This window comes from Trichoderma camerunense (genome assembly GCF_050948025.1).
Source record: "Trichoderma camerunense strain CBS 138272 chromosome Unknown V8C40scaffold_16, whole genome shotgun sequence".
NCBI lineage: Eukaryota > Fungi > Ascomycota > Sordariomycetes > Hypocreales > Hypocreaceae > Trichoderma > Trichoderma camerunense.
The window spans coordinates 382,795-405,513 of NW_028145354.1; the positions used below are offsets into that span (position 1 = coordinate 382,795).

A 22,719-nucleotide genomic window follows, 5' to 3' on the forward strand; every position below is an offset into this window, starting at 1 on the left:
TTGGCGAAGAATTTGATGCAAGGATGGTTGGCCATGACAACACGCGAGTGCAGACGACACTAACATAAAGTTGTGAGAGTTAGAAACACGGCTTGGTTGTCATTACAAATGCGGGCGCGAAACGGTTTCAATAGCCCATTGCATTGCTCAAGTAGATGTTTCAACCCCGATTGAAAAATTCCGGAGTGCGTTGAACGAGTACATCGACATTTTTGTATGCGCAGTGAGTTGACACATTCTCAAAGCTATACGTAATTGATCTCTGAATGAGCTAATTGTCCTAGCATACGAACGCTCAAGCCTTCAATACACCTCTAAGAAGTATTTTGGCTGTTTTGATCTGACTGTAGCCCTCTAAACCGCAACAACAGTCGTATAAGCCCAAGCTGTTAATAGGATACGATATGATGGACCAGACGGCAATGAGAGAAGTTCTCTATCGGATATATCAGACAGATTGTGCTATAACTTGAATAGATACATGAATGCTTCGCCTGCTGCTTCCTCTCCCTAAACTCGACTTTCCCAGGATATCAACATGTCGCTTCGTATATGTGACAATGACGGCGCAAAACGACGAAAACAAAAACACAACAACCCCAACTCATCTTTCTCATCCACGCTACTCCTCGTCCGAATCATCAACAGTCTTGACCGGCTCCTGCTTGACCGGAAACTTCATCTTTCTAGTGCCCTCTGCTCCCCAACCGCCAAGTCCCCCTGCCGCTGCAGCTCCAGCAAATCCAGATGACGCTCCCACGGTGAGTTTGCCAGCAGCCTGATTCTTTCCAACGCCGGGCTGATTCTCGGCCCAGGCGTTGAGCTCATCGCGCGTCTTGCCCGTGTACTTGAGAATGTCTTCGTCGGTCGGGCCGGCGCCGCGCTTCTTGTCTTCGTAGCGCCGATAAAGGCTCTTTTTGCCGCCGTCGACGTCGGGGGCCGAGTTGGAGTTACCCATTCGTGTTGTTGTTTTGGGATAACTGTGATATTTTCAAGTGGTAGAGTTTACTCGTGTGTAAGTACATATATGTAGTTACTTCAGATGGGTATTATCCCGTATACACGTATATAGCACTCACGCGATGAGGCAGATGGAATCGAGTCTAAACATATAGACAGATTGATTCAGCCTCACGCGCTAGGCCACGTCACGATCGACTAGCCCAGGCCCCCAAATGAACCTCCCGGATTTTGCTTCCCAAACGAGCCCGATCTGGTTCGATCCAACATGATTCGCCTCACCCAGCTAACATCAGGGCTGAGCAAAAACGCGGGGTCAAGAGGAAACGGGCCGAGGGAAAAGGCGTCTGTGACACGTTCAGCCTCACGAGTAGTCCGTGATAGCGCATGTCTCAAGACGCCACTGTTGGGTTGAGCCAGATCCATGTTGGAAAGCGACTCGACTCGAACCTTGGGGATCTCGAGATAAAAAGTGCTTGCCCACGTCAGCATCTCAGATCACGAGTCCGTCCCTGTTCGGATCGAGCCGAGGTCAGCCCCGTCGACGCGGACAGGGTTCTTTTCCGACGCAGCTGATGCATCATCTGCAGATTCTGCAGACATGTCGGATGCCTTGTGCTGCGTCTTGACAACTCCCACTTTCCTACGGCCGCCGGCAGTGCGTTTCTTATAGCCCAGTTTCCGCAAGGTGTGGCGGATGCAGTACTCGCCCACGTCCCAGCCCAGAGCCTGCGCAATCTTGCCGTAGGGCATCTGCTCATTGTCCTTGGACGCCATAAAGGCCTTGAGCTCCTGGATCTGCGCTTCCGTCAGCTTGCTAGGCCTGCCGGGCCGTGTGATTGGCGTCTCTGTATGCGAGAGGGCATATTGGACCTGGCCCAGTGACAGGCCCAGCTCGGCACTGATTGCGGACTGAGTGTAACCCAGGCGACGCATTAGCTGGGCATCGCGTCTCTGGTCGCGCGTAGTGTCGGGGCGTCTGGACTGTTCCTGTTCTTGCATGGCGAAATAACTAATCACTCGAAGTGAAGCAGCTCGATGAGGCTAACATTGAACAGAGATAGCGCACATGGTTTGTCTTATAAACCGAAGAGATTGGCATGTGGGGAAACATATGTGTAATCTTCGTCAAACCCTGCCGTTTGCTTAGCACATCAACCTATCCATTTGGTATCTCGTCTTATGCGCCCTCTCAGCAAAGACTATCGAGTTGCTTATATGTGTGTCTTGCTTTTTCAGGGGGGGTGAGTAAGGCGAAATAGCGCCGGAACGTAACACGAAATAGTAAGGGGACAATTGGTTCTGAAATTACCCGTCGGCTTTAGGACTTGTACACGGACAAAGACGAGAAAAGTCCGAATCTGGAGAAATATAGGCCCAGCGATGAGGAGCACGACGATATGAAAAACAACGCATCATTCGAGATTAAATGGTAAATGCTGCTTAGGGTAAAAATCGAAATTATAAAATTCCTAGAAACCGTGGCTCTTTAACAGATCGAAACCCGAGACATCCGCAAAAAAAAAAAAAAGGCGACGGAGATACTAGAGAGAGTCATGGATCAGGCCAGTAACTTGAAGGTAAGGTGTCAATAGTTGCAGGACGACGGAGCTTCTTACGCTCCATTTGCCGCCAATCACGGAGCATCAGCACGGAGAAAATGCAAGGACACGGACTATTTTTTTTGGTGCAAAGTTCTTTTTCATATTTCCTTTTCTATGCTTATTCAAGTACCCTCCCTCTCTCTTTTTCTATTATCTCGCCTATCTCGGCCATTTCGCCTAAGCATGGGGGGCCAGTCCCAAAGTGTTGTTGCCAATGTTAAAGGCCACAAACTGCGATTTGAAGAAGATGTCGCCATAGACACCCAGGCCGCCCTGGGTAGTAGCCTGAAGACCACCAAAGCAAGCTGTACACAAGATATGTCAGTCATTGAAATCTCATGAAAAATGGGAGGTAAAGACGGAGAGGCATTAGCAACTTACTGTTTCCTGAAACGGGCGAAAAGTTGAGGTCGGAACCGCTGATACGGGCAACATACTTGCCACCAACGTCAAGGTCCAGATCAGGCAGCTGAGCATCGCAAGGGATGGTGAAACCACCGGCCTGCGAGTCGTTCACAGCACCCTGGACCTGGGAGTAGTAGCCGTTGACAATGATGGGGTCGGCAAGGAGGAGAGTGGTGCCGGTATCAGCAATGGCCTGACCACCAGCGGTGGCCTGCTGAGTAGCACCACCGTCGACGGCAAAGGACTCGCTGCTAAACTGCCAGAAGCCCTGAGAGTTGTCGACGTCGACAAAGGTCAAGTCGCCCTGGAAAGCAGTGGAATCAATGGCACCGAAAGTGTAGGTTCCGGGAGCGCCCTTCTTGAGATCGGCAGTGAAGACGGGCTCGGCGAGAGACGGAGCGACGTTATCGAGGAAAGTCTTTTGCTGCTGGGGCTGGACGGTGTTGAGGGTGGAAAAGGCAAGGCCCATGAGGCCGTCGTTCTGCTGGTCGTCGACAAACTGCTGGGTAACGTCGGTGGCGATCTCGACAGCCTGGGCGTTGAAGACGGCGCCGCCAACGTTGACGACATCAGTGCCGACAGTGCCCTCGGCGCCGGAGCCATCACCGTACTGGACGAGGAACTGGGCGCCCTGGATCTCCTGGAAAGTCTTGCTCTTGGTAGGATCGAAGAGAGTGTGGCCGGCAGTGAGTTGAGGGTCCATCTGAGTGTTGAACACCCAGAGATCAGAAGAGCCGGTGTCGAAGTCGAGGTTGAGAGTCTGGCCACCAATGTTGACAGGAGACAGGAACTCGACATCATTGCCTTCAGGGGTGTTGGTGACGCTTCCGGTCTGGCCAGAGGCGGGCTGCTGAGCTGGGGGAGCTGCCTGAGTCTGGTTTCCACCGGCTTGGCCTTGACCGTTGCCAGCTTGACCCTGACCCTGACCCTGACCATTGCCTTGACCGTGATGGTGATGTTTGCCAGTACCAGCGCCAGCGTTGCCGTTGGCATTGGCATTGGCATCGTCGCCATTAGCATCAGCGTTACCGTTGTTTCCAAAAACACCGAGCTCGCCCAGAATATCCAACAGTGATCGACGGCTCTTCTTCTGGGCAGCAGCCTCCCTGGCAGCAATAGCAGCAGCTCGGCGAGCGGTATCAGCAGCCTTGCGGACTTCGAGGGCATCCTTCAAGTTCTGGGGCATGTCCCAGCCGAACTTGCGGTAAGCCTTGCCGAGAGCCTTGAGACCATCGTTTCCAGTGAAGTTGGGGTTTGCCCTCCGCTCAACCTTGAAGGAACGCTTCTGGACGGGGATGGCGGACGCCGAGACCAGGGCAATGAAGCCCAGGAACAGGGCGGCTAGGAGAAGCCGTGAGTGCATATTGAAAATTTGTGACTGGTTGTAAAAGATGAAAATATGCTGAGAAAGAGAAATGGAAAAGAGAGTTGATTTGTCTTTTTGTTGTATGTACAAAGAAAGAAAAAGAGAGGAATTAAAGCCACACCAGGTGGTTGAACGAAGAGAACTTCAAAAAAAGAAGAAAAGAAAAGAAGAAAAAGTAACTTTGCTTTTTTGGTCCCTCACAGAGGTGTTGGCCAAGAAAAGAGAAAAGAAACAGAAACGAAAAAGAGAGGCCGGATATATATATACATTCTTGCTTGGCGATGGGAGATCGGATCCAGGGACCAGGGGGAAGACAGACAGGAGACGTGGATAGTCTCAGCATCTGCCAGCATCACAGTCCCCTGCCTAACCAATAACACGGCGAATTCCCCCATACTGGCCGGTCCCGGTAGAATCGGGGGCCCTCGTCTCTGGTTCATTTCCCGCCGCATTGATGAGGCTATAATCCCGTATATTGCCCTCTTTATTCGCGGTTTGTGGGGACCAGGCTGGGGAGCCAAGCTTCAGACACAGGACGCCTCACAATGGGTGGGGCCGCGATGGCAACTGGCTGGAATTGGAGAAACCCCTGGTCGGCCTGTCTCCGTACTAGTTTGGCATCTTGCTTGGATCAATCGATGGTTGTTGTGCCGTAGATCCGGGAAGGGCTTGGCTTGCGGTTGTTTTGAATCTGGGGGGATCAAACCGAAGACGTGTTCGATTATACCACGCACGATGATGGCCTCGTACGACCCGTTGCTGTTGTTCATCAAAAGTGCGTATTAAGGTTGCGTCTGCACTAACTAAGACGAAGATCTCGTGTCGTGGCTTGATGGACAAGGTGCAAATTTCCGGCGGTTCATGCTCAATTTCGGGCCAATCCCATGTAAAGAAAGTGAGCAGCACTTACTCCTTGAATTATACGATTTTGGCTAATCCCACGCTGATGATTCGCATTGAGCTCCTCATTTCACGCATTGAAAGCCTCGCCCTCTTTTTACGAATTTTCGGCATCACAGCCTGCCGCTCTCCTCACCAGGCAACGCCGGACGAATTGCAGCCAAGAGGTCGAATTATTTTACGAGGCACGATCACTATTCAGTTTCTTTTTTTCCCCTTCAAACAGGCCGTTTCAAAAGACCAAGAAAAGCCCCGAGATTCCACAGCCAACCAACCCGCTTAGGCAGATTGTTTCACATACGGAGGCGCTGAAACAGCGACAATCCCGGCGCTTGGCTGATGGCCCCCCATTTTCTGAAACGGGCAGCGTAGCGCCCACTTGGGCAAGTGAATAACAATGGAATCCAATCAAGACGCAATTTCGACGCTCTTTCATGTGTTTGGTGGCTTTCTAATGATTGTGATTAAAAAGCGGCAGGCTTCTTTTTTATGGTTGTTTTAAGACGGATACAACCTTCTTAGAAGGGCCTGTGAGGCCGGTGATCTTTCATGCTTTGCGAGTTGGGCTGCCGCTTCGGGGATCGGATGATGCGAGTAAGCTTCATTATGCGACAGCGGGCTAACATATGGATTGAATTGCCATGGCACTTTTTGCGTTTCTTCTGATACTATGTGTCATAATTTGGATTTTATGGGCGGATGAATTGATGATGCCGGTGGAGGAAGTGATGATGAAACCCGTGGTGTAAGTGATGTTACTTGTGAAGCGTGCAGAGGCATCATCATCATACACGAATTACTTGACTTGTCCAGCTGATTCATTTTTACCATCATATTCCATATGGGCATTTACTATCTCATGCATACTGAATGTCCGTATCATGCCTGTTAACAAATGATATATAAGCTAGACGCTCACTCTCAACTGCTGCCGATATTCTTCATGTTAGTGTAGGGTAGTTGTGCAACCATCATGAGCATCATTGTACAAAGAGCCCATATTGACAGGTGTCCATGTATGTAGACAAGTAAAACAAGACAGTGTTAATTATATCTGCTACAGATTCCTCTAAGAAACAAGTATACTTTAATCACATGTAGAGAATAACATGATACCACTTATTCAAGGAGCACATCATCCAATGCTGACGAATCTCTCCATGTGTCATATGTAACCCTAACAACCAACAACCGAACTCACCACACCAAATAATATCTAATCAACTCTTTTAATTTAAGCATAACTCTCACATCTACTTCACACAAACCGTCAATACTAGCCAAAACCACCACTTCAAGCCTTGTACTCCCCCTTGCCAACCCTCTCCACCAACTTCTTCAGCGTCTCCGCCCCAAACTCATAATCCTCAAGATCCAAGTAAATCTGCGCACTAATTCTCACAAAGAATCTATTACCAAGCCAAAACATGGGCACAATCGTTTTGTAGTCCGACGCCATCGTGCTCATCATCCACACCACGATGCGGTCCCCATCCTCGGCCGGTACAACGACATCCCCCTCCTTCGCCTCGGACTTGTCACCTCGCCACAGAGGAATCGAAATGTTCGCCATGGAGCAGTTTGTCAACGTGCCCTTGCTGTTCTCCAGCACATCGGTGCCTAGTTTCTCGGCAACGAGCTTGCTGCCCTTCTTGTTCAGGTCCCAGAGGTAGTTGAGGATCCTCTCCTCGCCGCCTAGCACCTCCTTGCGATATTTGACGGCATCCTTGACGCACAAATTAGGCGCATAGTCCCTCGTGCCCGTAAACTCAAAGTTGTTGACGAAGAAGCTCTTGTCCTTGGGCTTATACGGCGGTTCAGGCCGGATGCTGTGTTCGCCACTCTGTGACGAGTACCCATGGCTCGTGGCCAGCGTCGTCGGCAACAAATGCTGGTTCCGCACGGGAACATAGAACACGGCGCACCCACGCGGCGTATAGAGCCACTTGTGGCAGTTGGACACGAAGAAATCGGGATCGGCCTCGGACAAGTTCAAGCGCACCATGCCGATGCCCTGCGCGCCGTCGACGAGACTCAGCACGCCCAGCTCGCGACACGCCTTGACCATTCTCTCCCAGGGAAACACGACGCCCGGCCTCGACGAGACGACATCAAAGATGCACACTTTTGCGCGCTTCCCCTCGTCCTGAACACTTTTCACAGTGTCGCGGAAGCGCTGCAGAATCTCATCGTCCTCAATGGGATACTGAATCGGAATCTCGCGGCTCGTGAAGCGCCCTTCGCCGTGATAGTCGTACAAGAAATCAATCACCTTCCCGCACGCATCGTACACCGTCGAAAAGCACAGCGCGACGTCCTTTCCGTCGGGATTCCACTTGAGGTTACGAAACACGGTGTTGACGCCCTCGGTTGCATTGTTGACGAAGACGACCGTCTCGACCGGTGCATTGACGACGCCTGCGACGGCCTCGCGCGATTCGTCGGTGAGTGGAGCGAGGGCGAAGCGGATGAAGGGGTCGGGGCGGGCTTCGATGTCGTCTTGGTAGCCTCGCAGCTTGTCTTGGATGGCTCTGGGGATGCTGCCGTATGAGCCTTAAGAGATGAGACAGAGAAGATGTCAGTATAAGTGATGACGTTTGAATCGGAGCGTTGAGATTGGAGTTTGTTCCTACTCACCGTGGTTGAGGTTCGTCCACTCAGGAGCAAACAAAAAGTCCTTTCTCATCTCACGGCCAAACACCTTGAATCCATCCTCGCCAACCTTGGCATCTCGTTCTCGAATCGTCAAAGACACCATATTCGACCTTTTAACGTTGTGAATATCCTCAACTCGAACGATCTTCACAAAAGCTCAGCCAGCGCCCTGGTATGGTATTTATCTCAAATCCCTCTCTCAATCCTTTCAATCTATTCGGCAAAAAGACTCACTTCACTCTTCCGAGAACCGGTCTATGCACCAATCACCTCTTCACCAATTCAAAAACAAATTGAAAAATGACGATAATGACAAAACCTCCATGTCGATTCTCACTTTCTGACTCCCTCATTCCTTCTGCCCCGCTGTCCTGCGGCTTCGGCCTTACCCCCACCGGAGATTATCTGCGTCAATGACCGAATTCACACCACCAGGCACTGTTTGGCTCACTGCTGGGTGAATCCGGGCACCGAGTCCGCGTTTTCGATAGGCGAATGGATCGGTTTACGGGCCTGTTAGTAGTTAAGCCTAAAGCTAAAAAGCCCATCAACGGCGCCCTTTAGTGAGGGGGAGAATCTTGGCCCATAAGCCCGTGAGTAACCGCTGAATCAGCGCGACAAAGAACATGTGAAACTTCGTTGCATTGAGAGACAAGATTATAGATTTTGCCAAGTCTATATAATCCGTCAAGGGAAATAATAGAAGGTGTAATGCATGCACCACGCTAAACCAGTCATCTAATCCATCCTCACCCCTTTGGTTCATGACTTCTGATTGTGTGCCCGATGAACAGAAAAAGAAGAAGAAAAAGAGGCACAAAGTCCTGTATCCCTAGCCCAGCCCTTATTAAACATCATGATAACCGCTAACACCTGTGTAAATGCTCATCATATATGCCGGCTTCCTATGATACCGCTGCCCGGTGTCTATCAAAAAATCACCATCCCTAGCAAATGAAGAGAATTAATAACGAAAAAAGAAAGAAGCAGAAGAAAAATATGACTCAAGACCATCAGGAGTTGGCACAACCACACCGCTTGCATTCCTATTCCTATTTCTTGCAGCTCCAAGTGGCCGCCCAGTTGGCCAGCTCCGTATATCCATTGCCGGGCACTGCATGAGCAACCTGTGGCACCATGTGACTATTCGTCCTGAGGCCGGCCAGCGCAAGCGCGGCATTAGCTTCGGCCTGGGCCTTGGTCTCCATCTGCACCTGGACCGGAAGAAATCTCTTGGAAATGCGGCGCTTGTTGCGTCGAAGCTCGCCGTGATTCACCTCCATCGCCTTCCATTGGGGCGCTTTCTCAAGCAGCGTCACCAGTGGATCCTGGATGTAAAATGCTTCTGGACGCGTGAATGTCGTTGCGGCTCGTACATTGACCGAGATCGAAGCGAGAGGTTCCTCCACGCCATCTTCGGCTTCGGCTTCGGCTGGTAGCGATACCACTCCGGTGGCTTGATCGGGCACTGGACGTAGAGGGGGCAGTTGCTTCTTGTCATCCTCAGCGCCCTTGTACAGGCTATCCACCGCGCCACGCTTCTTTCCAATCGTGGGGAATACAAACTCCTCTCCGTCAATCATCTTTCTCTTGCGAATGCGAGGGTTAGACTTGACAGAGTGAAGGATGGAGCTGAACTCTTCCACCGTGCTGACTGGCGGCTGGCTAGGCGTCTCGGGCGTCTCAGGCGGCTCTTGCTCTTTGACCTCCTCCACTGGTTTCTTGGAGCGGCCGTGATTCGGATTGAGCGTCGACGGCGTTCTCTTGGGCCTTTCCAGAGCTCCCGGGGCCGACTTGCGCGGTCGCTTAGCCTTTCCTCTCGGCGTGCTGATTCGCGTAGGAGGATCCATGGCGGCGGCGGCACGGGGGGCCACTTCAGCGGGAGTCGGGGGGTCGGGGTTTGGGGTGACCTCCGTGGCGACGGTGGCCGAGACGCGTTCCAACGGAAGCGGAGCAGTTGATAGAGAAGGCGGAAGAGAAAGGACGATAGGGAGGGGAGGAGACGACGGCGGCGGAGGCGAAGTGGCCGTGATCCTTCGTAGCTCTTTGAGGATTTTCAATGTGCAGTAGGCGCCATTCACTTTGGTGTCTCGTAACGCAACAGGATTCTGCGCGGGAGGCTTCTTCTTCTCTTCCCGGCCCTCTTCAGCAGCCCCTCCTCCCGAGTCGCGCTTCTTCTTGGGCTTTGGCGGCTCCGGCTCTTGCCAGAGCTTTGGTATGCGCACCTGAAGATCGGCCACCCAAGCGTCGCAGTCCCACTGGATCCAGTAGTCGATAATGTCCCCCCAGGAGCTCTCTGGTGGCTTGGTGAAGTTGACAAAGACAACCTTGCCGCCCTTACTGTGCACCGTCTTTGCAAACTCCCTGACCATGACCTTGAGGCCGTGGACCCGGAGGCTGGTCCCCAGGATCAAGAGCATGTCCGGGTACAAGGCGAGATCGTGCGTCACGATGGGGCTGATAAGGTGGGCGTTTGGGTGCTCCTCGCCGTACAGCACAATGTCGGGACGCAGCTTGCCCACGCCCAGGGCTCGCTTGCCCCTTTCCTGGCGCGCTTCCGTCGCGCCAACGCAGTGAGGACATTCAGGCTGTTGGCCAGAGAGCGTCTCCACCTCGCGGTCGTCATCGTCCCAAGAGCAAACCTGCCCGCAGAGGAAGCATCGTAGAAGCTGCAGAGAGCCATGCAAGAAGACGCACTCCACACCCGACCGCAGCGGCGGCACCTCCTTTCTCGGGGCCGGCTTGGGTTGTTGATCTGGCGGTGTAGTAGTACTGCTAGTAGTAGTTTCGTCCTCTTCCGTCTTACCATTGGGCTGGGATGATGTCTGCCGCTGGTCTGCAGGCGTTTGCTCACTCGACCCGTTTGGTGGTGATTGGCTAGACGCGCCAACATCGCCAGCGTTTCCACCTTCACCGCTGGATGATACTTCTTCCACCATCTTGTTGAGCTGTGCCGCGTTTGCTGTTGACTTGCGCGAGAAGCGACCGCGACTGCCCGGCCCGGCCAGCAGAGACGTCGACAGGCCAACCTTTTCTTCAATCTGGTCAATGTTTTGCGTATAGCACCGCACCAGCTTGCCCCGATCCCTGAGGTGGCCGATGAACTTGTGTGAGCTGGTAGGTTCAGCCTCGCGGACCTTTTGTCGTAGAGACGTTGCGAATTGGTAAAAGACGGAAGTTCTCGTAGGATCCGACCATATCGAGGCGTCAAAGAGGTCCTTGCCCTTCATGTTGGGAAGAGCTGTCTTTCCGGGATTTGATGCCTGTGAGGCCGGCATGGCGTTGGGTAGGTCTCGCATCTCGTCGACTTCCGACGGCGTGGTGCTGCTGCGGCGGCTCATGTTTTCATCTGAAGGAGAGGACGGGTGGAATGGATCAAAGAGCACCGGTGGCGGTGAAGATAGAGGAGACGAAACTATGTTCTGAGAGACACCCGCAATGCGTTCGCGATCTTCGGCTCGCAATGACGATGATGCCAATGGCAGGGGAAGCATAAACTCTTCTCTTGGGGGAGAAGACAGAGGGGATGTCGTTGTCGGCTTGGGCGTGGAGGGAAGCGCGGGCTTGGAACGCGGAGTGCTCAATGATCCATTCTCCGACGCGTTTGGATCTGATGCGGCCACGGCTTGCTGCGTGTCGGCGGCTTGACTCGACGCAGCCGGCATCTCAGCCTCGGCGCGCGCCTTGATGTCCTCATTTAACTGCCGATCAACCTCGTCCAGGTCCGGAGAGGGCTCCCGCGACACCTTCCTACGTTTCGTCGGGCGAGGCTCCTCTCCGCCGTCTCCGTTGCCGTTGCTGTCGCCGTCGGTCTTGACTCGGTCGGTCGATCGCGTAGGCTGGTTGGCAGCGTCGAATTGAGCCTGGATGAGTGAGTAGAGCCCATTCTCGGAGCGAAAGTCCTGAATTTTCAGCAGTCAGCGTGCGCCCAATCTCAAGCACCTGTGCCTTGTCCAAGGACGAACCGGAATGCCTGAGTTGGTGCTGATGCCGGCGCCGGTGACAACCACCACCTTTCGCGCCTTGAGCAGCGAGTTGGCAACCTCTTGCAGCAGGCCATGAGTCTCGGGTTCTACGTGCTGCGTAGGCATCTTGAAGAATATAAAAACCAGTAAAGCCAGTCGCCAGTTGTGAAAAATTGAGAATTTATAAGGAAGAAAAAGATGAGAAGGCGACTGGTAGAGAAAACAAAACAATGAACGGCAACGGGCCAAATAGATGCAGGAAAATAAGGTTAGAAAGTATCAGACGCCAACGTTCCAAGGCAGTCCGAGCAGCAGAGCCCGGGCGCCGCGCCTGGGAAAAAGGTTGATTCTCTCTCCGAAATTCAAATCTCTTTCAAGTTGATTCAGCGCATAGTCTGAATCGGCATTGTGATGATTGTTGCGAGAATGCGGAGAGAGGAGGCGGAAGTGCGAAGGACCCTTGCAACTGCGCCGGCTAGATTGTTCCCGCTAAAGGCGTGATTCGAAATCTGAAAGTATCTTGTAGCTTCTGCTTTTGGGCGTTATAGATGATCTGATGAGTAGGCGAGCGGCATTGGCCGAGGATGAAGTCGTTTTTGGCGCGCGCGAACCAAGAAGGGCGTCAAAGATCCAGAAGAAGCCGTAGATCTTGATGCGAGGCTCCCCGTGGAACAGACAAGACAAGATGAGAAAGACGATGCAGAAAAACAAAGCTGGAAACGAATTGGCCCGCAGTTTAGCAGAAAGACGAGACCAAGCACGGGGATTGAATGTCCTTGGAGAAAGACAAACGCGCGAAAGTGAGGTCAATCTGAAGGCCCTGGTTCGTTGTCGGTGAGAAGCATCAAATCTGACGCGCAAGTGATTTGGATGTGAGAGGTTCGAGGTCGCGGATGTTGTTCCATTGCCAAGGGGGGCTTAGCGGCACGGCTTGAGGCGTGAGGGGGGGATCCGCAGGCTCCGTTAGTGGCTGCTGGAGCCCTGAAGCTCGTGGCTAGCGGACTCGGTCGGTGGCTTCTAGAGCCCTGAAGCGGCTGACCCAGCGGACTCGGCCAGCGACCCTCAGCGGGTCGGGGGTTGCCAGGCGTTAGTGCTGTGGGCGGGCACGAACTGGCGCATCGGCAGGTGCTGAATGCATTTGATGCCCTGTAGCGGTTCGAGCCCGCTAGAACAGTTGGGGCATGGGCTGGGCTGGCGGGATGGTTGGCGGCACGTCAGTTGAGTAGGCCTCGGCACATGTACTCAACTCTAGATGGACCTCAACAACTAGTACCTACTTTACCTGTGAACATCTTGATTTGTATGTACTGTTGCTTCTTCTTCTTCATGTAGACACGATGGAGTTTGGCGTAGAGTGGTAGAGAGTTCAGCATGAGTAGTGGGGATGGCTACATGTAATGAATGACCTGGAATGGTGATACCAGACACACGTGTACCCCGTCGAATCAAGTGACAGGTAGGTGCTGTATGAGAGATTATTAATGGGGATGGATTCCAATATTATCAAGAAGGTGAGAAAAGCTGCAATAGCTAGTTCAGAGCAAGTGACTACCGTATAACATCATATTGATCCTATATTTCGTAGGCAAGAAAACTACAGCATCGACATAGGACTAGACTGAAGCCGCCAATACTTGTACAATTACTCCCTCTATACCCAATCCACAACCCCTCATACATCATAAAGCACCTTCAAAAACTTGTCAAACTCCTTGGGCACGCCCAGCCCGGTAATGGCATCCCATCCCGGCGCCGCCGGCCATCCTCCTGGCACCTCCGTATCGTTAAACACGCAGGAAAGGCTCTTCCCTACAGTAATGTCCTGCAAAACATTCTTGACCTTGTTAGAGTACAGATGCTGGTTCAGCCACCCGAGCGATCTCTTGCCGGCGCGCAGTCGGGCATCGTTGATGAGCGCAACCAACGAGGCGAACACCGGAGCACTCGCGCTGGTTCCCTGCAAGAAGTGAGGGATTCCGCCCGCAATAATCATGAAGGAAGTGCCAACCGCGGAGATGTCGGGGATGGCGCGCATAGACGGGTCGTACAGGCCGTCCAGTCGGCCGTTGAGCGCCTGGACGTAGTTCTTGACAGAGCTGTCCTGCCAATGGGGCCGGGCAAAGTACTGGGAGAAACCACCGGTGCTGAAGCTGGCTCCAGATGGCGGCTCTGCGCCGTTGGTGACGGCTCCAACAGAAGTCACCCACGGACAAGTAGGAGGGAAAGTTGCCATTGCGACGGGGCGCTTGGTGCCGTCGTTGGTGAGGCACGATGAGTCGCGGCCGCCTCGAGCACCGCCATCGCCAGATGAGAAGATGATGGACGTTCCACGGGCCGTGAGCAGACCAAACAGGCTGCAGACGTGCTTGGCGTATTCTCGAGGCACGGACAACTCGTCGTCAGAGTACGACAAGGACAGGACGTGGGGCACCTGGTGGTCAGGCTTGGCCAGCAGGTATCTGAAGAATTCCAGGTAGGGCTCGTTGTCATCGTCTTCGCCCGAGATGGGCTGTCCGTTGTCGTCCAGCTTGACGCCTCGTCCACCTGTAGCGTAGTACGTGACGTTTGTAGGGAAGCCCACAGACACGGCGTAGTCCACATCTAGCGCTGCTTCATGGCCAGACTCGGCCAAGTCTTGCGAGTTGACGCCGTCATTGACCAGTTCAACGGTGATGGATTTTCCCGCCTGGGCGACGTTGGGTGCGGTCAAGTTGAGGAACTGCTGTAAATCTAGGAGGTTGGCGTTCTCCTCGAGGAAACCAGCCACGCCAAACCTGACGGGCGAGTTGTTGTCGGCAGGCTTATATGATGAAATGTTGTAGAGCTGGGCAAGGCACGAGGGCGTGACGCTGCCAGGGCAATATATAATGTTATCCTGGTCGGCAGCAGCGGCTTTGGACGCAGGCTTTGGCGGTGCAGACAGGAGCTCTGGCTTGTGGCGAGCAGTCATGAAGTTGGCCAGGGGGTGGATGAAGCTGATGGAGCCGGCGACAGAGTCGGGCACCGTGTACTTTGTGGTTCGCAGCACCGGCTTCTTGTCCTTGTACGCGAAGCGGCTCACCTTCATCCCCAACAAGGGTTCTGCCTGGGCCACGGTCGTCGTGACATGGATGAAGTTATTGTCGACCTCGCCCTTGAGGTTGTTCTGAGACAGCCACTGTAGCACGGCGTCAACATCCTTTTGGTCAGGGGCCTGCAGCTGCTGGATTTCCTCCAACGACAGCCGATTGTCGTTTTCTGTCATCTTGGCCTCCAATTGACCAATATTGGGCTGCCGCAGGGCAATCGACAGCCGCATGTGACGCGCAGGGTTGACGACATCCTGAAACTTTGTCCATCCTGTAGGGATGCTCAAGACCTGCTCGACGTTTCTGCGAGAGGCGCCGAGGCCTGCCAGCAGCGAGAGCTGCACCGCCCAGAGCAATGCCGACTTCATCTTGTGTTGTCGAAAACGCGAGGCTGAGGGAATGAGGCAGAGATGTGGTGGGAGGGCAAGAGAGACATCTAGAAGGCCCAGAAGGATGGATGGATGGCGTTGCTCAGCTTTTTATGTATGAACCTTTTAGATCGACTGGCACCTCCTCCCTCCTCCTTCTTGCCTTTTCTAGGGAGATGCCGAGCGAGAAGCTTGTGCTCCATGCAAATGCAATACTCGCTAGTATTGCTTGCGGTAGCCCTTCCCGTGCCCGCGTTATGTGAGACATCCACAAGGGCAGGTCGCGATCAAGGAACCATGTCCGCCAAGAAACGATAGGAGAGTTTGGTTCTCCCGACTTCGGCAGTAAACATCAAATTGATTAAACAAGGCCTAGCAAATCTCTTGGCCAGCATCTTACCTAGGTAGAGTATAGTTGAATGCTGAGAAAGTATTGCCAGATACGTAAACAGACCAATAGAGCCGGGAGCAATACCCTGTCAACCTGTGCTCCGATATCCACACGCGGGACAATCAATCAAGCGTCCCAGCCTCGGCTGCCACCCTAGCTTGCGCCAATGTCAATGTCACCCTCGTTTCGATACGGCTTTCTTGTGAGGAATTGAGACATTGCATAACTCCATCCTGTCTCGCCATTGGCCAATTCTGAGCTGCCAAGCTTGGTTACGCTGAGCTAGCAAAAGGTCGCCTTGTGATGTGTGATAAGATAAAAAGGTTCATTGATGCTGCGAGAAAGCACGGACGGTGAACATGGAAGAGGGGGAAGAGATCGGCAGGTCCCGATATTGGAACTGGTCAAGTATTAATCTTGCCACTGGGTTTCCATAAATAGCGTCGGTGATGCGACAGCCGAGATGAGACGCGGGTTTGGCAAGAGAGAAGACGAAGAGGAAGAAGAAAAGAAGGAGTTTGTTCTCAATCTGATCACAATTTTGAAAGTATTTAATAATTATACTAAAAAGTCTTGATCCCAGCCCATTGTCTTGCCTTCATTCCAAGCAAAACAAAAGCCCCAGACATGACACAGTCACTTTTCGGAGCCGCCCGTGTGGGTAGTCCATGCAAGACAAATTGGCCCCGTCTCCGCGCCATCCCGGATAATGTCTCTGAGCCACGACTTCTCAGACAGGCAGGCCGCAAGACGTGTCAAGCGGAGATGTTGTCCCGGAATAGGAGGTCGCCCTGGGGGTCCGGCACTTTTGGCTTTAAGCTTCTATTTTTCGAGCCGCGCCAGATCGACAGGGGATATATGGCGAAATAATAGATTGATTGCTAGCAATTGATGCTGACTGATGGAGCGAGTGGTATTTTGCAAGAGTCAATTAGGAAACTGTGCCTATTCTAAGTCGTTTACTTTCCATCAAATGCATCCCAAACGCCCTTTTTGTGCTGTATGTGATGAATATTACCGCGTGTATAGGTGTGCTGGTTGAGATGGACAAAGGGATAAAGTGTCCTTGGGGTATGGTCCATCCCAACCATCAAGTGTATCAAAGTTCATCAATCACACAATATTAAACCAGTGTCTCTCCATTATAATCCCAGTAAGTGCATCGCCAAAAAATCCTCGCTCAAAAACAAATCATCCTTTGTCTCATCCTCACCGACGAACTGACGGCACAGCATCATCTCGCGGAGGCTTGATGTACTCTGCAAGTCGCTGGCCAAACGTCCTCGATGACTGCGTCTTCAATCTCGCCGCTCCGGTTGCCGAGGCCGACGAAGGCAGAGACGGCGAATAGGGGTCGTGGTCGTGACGGCCGCCGTTGGACGACGAATAGTAACCGCTGTCCCGATAGTGGCTTCGTGCTCCCTGCCTCTGGGACGCTGCATGGCGGAGGCGCTCCTCCGTCTGCGCCGCGGCGATAAAGGTGGCGAAGTCGGTGGTATCGGGCTCGGACTCAGTATGGACATACAGGTGGCCCGCGGCTAGGTCACCGAGAGGCGACCGGGCGTGGACGTTGACGGCGGATTCTTTGCTTGACGGTCGCTCGTCTGTTCGGCTTCGTCGTTTGAACTGCTCGCGAGGCGTGGACGCGGTTCTCGAAAAGCCAGAGGCTGCATTCATGGGGACATAGGGACTTTTTTTGATGGGGTTGACCTGATCCTCGTGGATGATATCATCCTCTCCGTCGTAGTTTGCGCTGGTCCTCTTCCAGAAACGATCTCGAAAGGACGGTCGATGGCGGAGCTGGGATGGCGGCGACGAAGTGGCAGTTTGTGGTACGGAGAGATTCTGCCGACTGTTTGGTCGATTATGTTCCATGATGGCGGAATGTGGTGTCTAGTATCTGGTAGGTATGGCCCAATGTTCGGTTTGATGTTGATGAGAGCAAGTATAAACAGGCCTGCGAGTCGGCGTTGGAGATGAAATAAGGAAGCAGAAGCTGAACGTGAACAAGGAGATGATGGATAGATATAAGAAAGAGGAAGACCGGAGATGCTATACAAGCTGGCGGCCTCGATTCACGTCACCGACAGCCCGGCCAGCCAATGAAGATATGCGGTGTCCTGTTCAGCTACGTAACAACAGAGAGGCCAGGCTGGTTGCGGTCGCGGCCTCTTGTAGTGTAATATCTGACAGCCTCTCTCCTGCTGTGGATATCTTCTTTATCCTCCTCATTAGTCGATCGCTGGAGCTACAGCCCACTCGTGTGGCTAGTAAACAAGGGAAAAAACCTGTAGAGCTCCCCCCGTTGTCGTGATAGGTGGCGAGAAGCGTGCGATAGTTGGGTGTCTAAAAGGCAATAATCGGAGGCTAAGAGCTTCAGCCACGCTAATAACACGCCATACAGCATGTCTCTGGGTGCGAGAGACAGGAGAGATTGCCATATACAAGTGTCAGATGTCTTAGGACAAGGCTCAGTGTCTGTCTAAGCATGCAGTCCCGTCCACTATCGGGCGTTGGCGCAATTTCAAGACGTCTTGGACTCGAGTCAAGCCACTGCCTCGCGGCATCCGGACTGCATGCGAGGACTATGAACCAAAGGTCTGGAACTGGGCACCAACGGAGCTTATAATTACCGCTGTCTCGGATGGGAGGTGCGGAAAGTCAAAGTCACGGGCCCCAGCTTCTGATGAGTGGCTGCATCTGCATTCGAGCCAAAATGAAGAGCCGCTAATAGGAATGACTTGTCAACATTTCATGATGGGCACATGCGTGTCATCCCAGGACGTTCATAGGCCTTGATGCCCGCCTGCGGCGATATTAACAAAGTGATAGATGACAACGTGGGGTCTTAATCTCCAAGGGATGCTCACGCGCATTCGCCGCTTCTTCTTCTCCGGCCGGTCTGCAAAACATGAGCTGTGTTGAGGAGACGAGGCTGCTCGCAATATGAGTGGACTTATAATTTCAACGTCTTTCAGTAGTCTGCGAGAAGCTGGCGTCTTAGTGCGGCCCTAGGTCGAGGAAGCGCCGTAAGATGCGAAACTATGGCTTCACGATCGCCAATAACCTCCATCACTGGCGCCCGCCTAGCCTCTTCCAAGGCTGACAATCTCAGCCCGGCTAAGCCATTGCCGGATTTGCCAGGGTCGTGTTGGCCGGGAGGAAAAGTAAGCCGTTTTCTCTATTTTAGAATACGGCATGGAGACTTGATATCGTGGCTGCGAGCATCGCCAATACGCGAAAGGAATTTGCAGGGTTCAATCCAACGGCTACCAGGTTTCTCGCTGCATGTAGTTCCTGGCTATTGCAGCTGTACGTGCAGGTATACATGAAGCCATGCCTAATTTTAGATGGTCATTCGCCAGATTTCGGCCAATTCGTGCCGTTTATGGAGGGGAGCAGCCAAGCAAGCACGATTTGATTCGCATTTGCGATCCAGGTCTGCAAGTAATTAGTACAATGAGAATTTATTCGGTTGATGCGTTGAAGTGAGAATAAACGAGAAATTCTAGTTCTCCTGCTGCGGATATCGTAGGTTCGGGCAGCTTGTTTTTGGTGACGTTAAGGAGCGGTCAGGCATCAGGATCTCTTATGGCATTGAGTTGAGCATTTCAAGCACCATAGTGAGGAGATTCTGCCTAGTTCAGGCATCAAGATTGAACGCTATGCATCCATCACATGTAGAATGACAGGAGGAAATTGGCGGAGGAATGTCGAGGTGATGTTGCAAAGATGGGACTACATGTATCATCCAAGCACGTGTGTTGCTCGCTCAAAACAGCATGAACCTCGGTGCATCCTTTGGCCGGGATTCCGATACCGAGTTGAAGAGAGCATCCATAGCTGAGTAAATGTATATCAGTGGCAGTTGCTTAGCAGCCAGCAGCTGTAGAATAATTGCTAATGAGGCCTCCTGACAGCCATACGAGAAGAAACTGGTATTTATGAGGACTGATTTCGATGTCTGCACTACTGCACAGCTGGGAATGGCTGTGCTGGGGGCTGATCGAGACCCTACTTGTACTTTCATCTTCTCTTCACAGGTTCATCATGTATTGGCGACGATCAAGAGGTTGAGCTTTGCTTTGTGACAACCTCCAGTACTTCATGCGGCCGTCATAAATAGAAAGGCCTTTGAATATACCCGCCTAAACGCTCTACTTCAATTGAGCCTCTTCTCAACACACCTCTCCATATCCTCAACTCATAGCATTGGTGTCCTTGTTGACAAGCTACATAGGTAGCCTCGTCTCCTAGAGACGGCTTATTTCACACAAATCCATTTCATTCCACCATCAAACATCACATACATCATTAGAAACAGTGGCGAATGATGCACGCCATTGAAAGATGACCACCGGTATCCAAGAACCAATAACCAAAACCAACTGACTGGTAATTATCTCACCAAGTACGCATATACAGCAAGCATCTTCCAACCAGTAGTGCAAAGCTCAGACATATGATAATATGGAGGGCCAAGGGCATTTGGTCTGACAAACTTGCCGTATTCACCGGGAGAAGCAGAGCATTGAGTAATGCAGCACTCCCATGTTATCTTGTTCGCAACATGGACCAGGGAGTCATTTTACCAGCTCCATTCACTGCCCGACGTCGTAGCGAAGCCAATAAAGGCCAGAACAGAAGGTCGACGGAGGGCGTGTGGACATCTGAGTAGCGATGCTACGATTGGCTGGCAGACTAATCACACGGCTGCTGCTGTTGTAGCGGCTTCAACCCTGTGATAAAGAGCTTAATCGATCTGCCAGCCTGAATCGGCAATTCGAGTATGACCCTATCATGCAGGGGCCGGTAGCCGCTTTCTTCAGAGCCGGGGCTTCCCTTTTCTCTGTCATCGCATGTCTGAATAACGTAGACTAGAGAGACATAAATGGCGAGGAAAATACGTAGAGAATCCAAATTTCGATTTCATCCCCGGACGCCCATCATACCAACATCATTTCGAAGGCGGGGGATTTGAATTTCTTCATCATCTGATGAGTCCGCCGCTTCAGCACTGGCTCGGTCGAGCATTCTCTCGATATCTTCGTCTCGCAAGACCCTCCTGGCACTATTATGGCCGGCACCAAGCCCGGTGGGAAGCGAGAGAGCTCCTCTCAAATGGCTATTGGGCCCTTTGAGGCGTCGTTTCGGTGTAGCTCCATTCGGGCTATAGTATGGGTGCTGTGGAGAATCTACTTCCATGGGCGATCCAGGAGGGTGCATCATTCCGGGAGACTTGTTGAATCCAGGCCGCTGGTGGGCATTGGCTGTTGGCCTATGGCCCGGGAGACCCTTCCTAGGCCCGCTAGGCAATGCGTGCCTTGCAGCGACGTTTCTGAAAGCACTGGACTGGGGATTGGGAGACGCAGAGGGAGAGAATGTGTGTTTCAGGTTGGCCGAGTTGTTAGGACTGCTCATGAATAGCAATGCCTCCATGGCGTCCTGCTCCCTGACGTTCTGATGTGACGGGAATAGGATTGGGTCGGCCATGCGCGCGGGCTGAGACAAAGATTGATGAGTCTCGACTAGCATTGGCTGGCCGGGAGTGTGAGGAGACGCCGAATGGGAATGCGAGAGCATAGTGGGTGTATATCGCGGGCTAGAGTTGCGGCGCGGGTTGGAGCGTGCAGCAGAGATGGAAGGCTGAATGGTGGCCGGAGGAGCAAGAGAGGGCTTGTTAGAGAGCAAGTTGGGAGAATCAGACTTGCGGCGAATTCCAGCTTGCTGGGCAAGATGGACCTGAGTAGATGCAGCCGTGATATTTAGACGCGGACTCGCCGAGGAACTGTGTCGTCTAATGGTGGAGGAGCCCGAAGCAGGAGAGACGGCCTGGGAGGCGGCCATTGATTCCACCTCTTCAATGGAATGACCTTGCCAGCCAAAGTTTACCTTGACCATGGCATAAGAGAGACGAGTCTTGAGCTCGGCAGATAGCTGGGAAGAAACAAGTTAGTTCATGTGATATATCGTCTACAGAAGCAAAGAGCCCGCCAACGTACCTCTCCAATAGTGCTGCCGGTAGACGTGATGCTAACAGTGCTGAGGGTCCTGGCATGGCCATGGCCACGTCCTTTGACAGGGCTCATGCCCGCCTTGACCTCGCCATCCGCCATGCGTTTCCTAGATGCGCCAGCGGTCGATATTCTGTCCTGGGCAGCGGCAATGGTGGACAGCTGCAGAAGATGGTCGTTCTTGTCGGCAGAGACATCGTGTGCCAGATATGCCGCGGCACCGTCCGTCACGCTGCTGATGTCGCTGGCGGGGGGAGTCATGGCATGGACCGAGGAGCTGGTGACGTGGGATTCCTGCGAGTTGGTCACGGTCAAAGGAATGCTGAGGGCGGAGCCGGGGCCACTGGCATCGTGGGCGTCGGATTGCTGCGATTGCTTTGGCGACGGGTCACGGGGCGTCTCTCCTACCTCGCTCTGCGAAGACGTAATATCAATATCGCCGTCCATGTTACCCACGGCCATGTCGGCGGCGGACGAGGAAGACGCCGCGGCGACGGCGGCAGCAGCAACAATCGGCGAGGCGAGCACAGCTGGCATCTCTGGCGCGCGTGCTTCGACGCCCACAGCCGGAGCAGGAGGCGCTGGGTGCGACATGTCGCGCGGATTGTCGAGAGCGCGACAAACCCCACTGCGAGCGTGTGTGTGTTACGTGGGACGTCTGGGGATTCAAGACCAACAACGGCGCGTTGGCGCGTGCCGAGAGGGAGGCTGGAGCAGAGATCGCTGGACAGCCAGCAATGGGTCTGAAATAACCAGCCTGGGTACAGTACAGACCGGTATGTGAAGTGAAGCAAAAAAAAGCAAATACTCGGCAGCAAGCGATAGTGGTTGCAAAGGTGGGTGTCAGTGTCAGTGAGGCAGCAGAAAAGATGTCGGTCCTGGTTTGTGTGTGTGGGTTACGCGCGGTCCAGTCGCGACGGATGCGGGAGGGACGGGCAAGGACGGGATCCCGATCCCCAAAAGGTCCCCCCAAAGACCGCCAAAAGCGCAGCGCTGAGCGTTCAATTCAAGGCCAGCGCGGTG

The 22,719-nt window shown here is 53.0% G+C and overlaps 8 protein-coding genes across 8 annotated transcripts; all 8 read right to left on the bottom strand.

Annotated features, from left to right (window-relative positions):
• Positions 1-207: 207 nt before the first annotated feature.
• Positions 208-1,208, bottom strand: V8C40DRAFT_69163 (uncharacterized protein). Its single transcript, XM_083223312.1, has one exon. It carries the CDS (start codon positions 956-958, stop codon positions 623-625), a length of 336 nt encoding a protein of 111 aa, XP_083070129.1. The 5' UTR covers positions 959-1,208; the 3' UTR covers positions 208-622.
• Positions 1,209-2,351, bottom strand: V8C40DRAFT_69169 (uncharacterized protein). Its single transcript, XM_083223313.1, has one exon. It carries the CDS (start codon positions 1,960-1,962, stop codon positions 1,459-1,461), a length of 504 nt encoding a protein of 167 aa, XP_083070130.1. The 5' UTR covers positions 1,963-2,351; the 3' UTR covers positions 1,209-1,458.
• A 298-nt stretch (positions 2,352-2,649) lies between these two features.
• Positions 2,650-4,541, bottom strand: V8C40DRAFT_252460 (pepsin-like aspartic protease). Its single transcript, XM_083217395.1, has 2 exons — positions 2,946-4,541; positions 2,650-2,869 (listed from the first exon to the last, which is right to left on the bottom strand). The coding sequence occupies exons 1-2, from the start codon at positions 4,330-4,332 to the stop codon at positions 2,742-2,744; spliced, it is 1,515 nt and encodes a 504-aa protein (XP_083070131.1). The 5' UTR covers positions 4,333-4,541; the 3' UTR covers positions 2,650-2,741.
• A 1,737-nt stretch (positions 4,542-6,278) lies between these two features.
• On the bottom strand, positions 6,279-8,235 carry V8C40DRAFT_252461 (PLP-dependent transferase). The gene is made up of 3 exons (XM_083217396.1): positions 8,125-8,235; positions 7,873-8,035; positions 6,279-7,788 (listed from the first exon to the last, which is right to left on the bottom strand). The coding sequence occupies exons 2-3, from the start codon at positions 7,991-7,993 to the stop codon at positions 6,530-6,532; spliced, it is 1,380 nt and encodes a 459-aa protein (XP_083070132.1). The 5' UTR covers positions 7,994-8,035; positions 8,125-8,235; the 3' UTR covers positions 6,279-6,529.
• A 287-nt stretch (positions 8,236-8,522) lies between these two features.
• V8C40DRAFT_252464 (DHS-like NAD/FAD-binding domain-containing protein) lies at positions 8,523-12,701 on the bottom strand. Its single transcript, XM_083217397.1, has 2 exons — positions 11,856-12,701; positions 8,523-11,792 (listed from the first exon to the last, which is right to left on the bottom strand). Exons 1-2 carry the CDS (start codon positions 11,979-11,981, stop codon positions 8,943-8,945), a joined length of 2,976 nt encoding a protein of 991 aa, XP_083070133.1. The 5' UTR covers positions 11,982-12,701; the 3' UTR covers positions 8,523-8,942.
• A 646-nt stretch (positions 12,702-13,347) lies between these two features.
• V8C40DRAFT_252466 (peptidase S8/S53 domain-containing protein) lies at positions 13,348-15,367 on the bottom strand. Its single transcript, XM_083217398.1, has one exon. It carries the CDS (start codon positions 15,289-15,291, stop codon positions 13,528-13,530), a length of 1,764 nt encoding a protein of 587 aa, XP_083070134.1. The 5' UTR covers positions 15,292-15,367; the 3' UTR covers positions 13,348-13,527.
• A 1,215-nt stretch (positions 15,368-16,582) lies between these two features.
• On the bottom strand, positions 16,583-17,744 carry V8C40DRAFT_69253 (uncharacterized protein). The gene has a single exon (XM_083223315.1). The coding sequence runs from the start codon at positions 17,555-17,557 to the stop codon at positions 16,892-16,894; it is 666 nt and encodes a 221-aa protein (XP_083070135.1). The 5' UTR covers positions 17,558-17,744; the 3' UTR covers positions 16,583-16,891.
• A 2,867-nt stretch (positions 17,745-20,611) lies between these two features.
• Positions 20,612-22,143, bottom strand: V8C40DRAFT_276639 (Whi5 domain-containing protein; the record flags this gene model as incomplete). The annotated part of the gene is made up of 2 exons (XM_083220871.1): positions 20,612-21,619; positions 21,685-22,143. The coding sequence occupies 2 exons, from the start codon at positions 22,141-22,143 to the stop codon at positions 20,612-20,614; spliced, it is 1,467 nt and encodes a 488-aa protein (XP_083070136.1).
• Between the last annotated feature and the right edge of the window lie 576 nt (positions 22,144-22,719).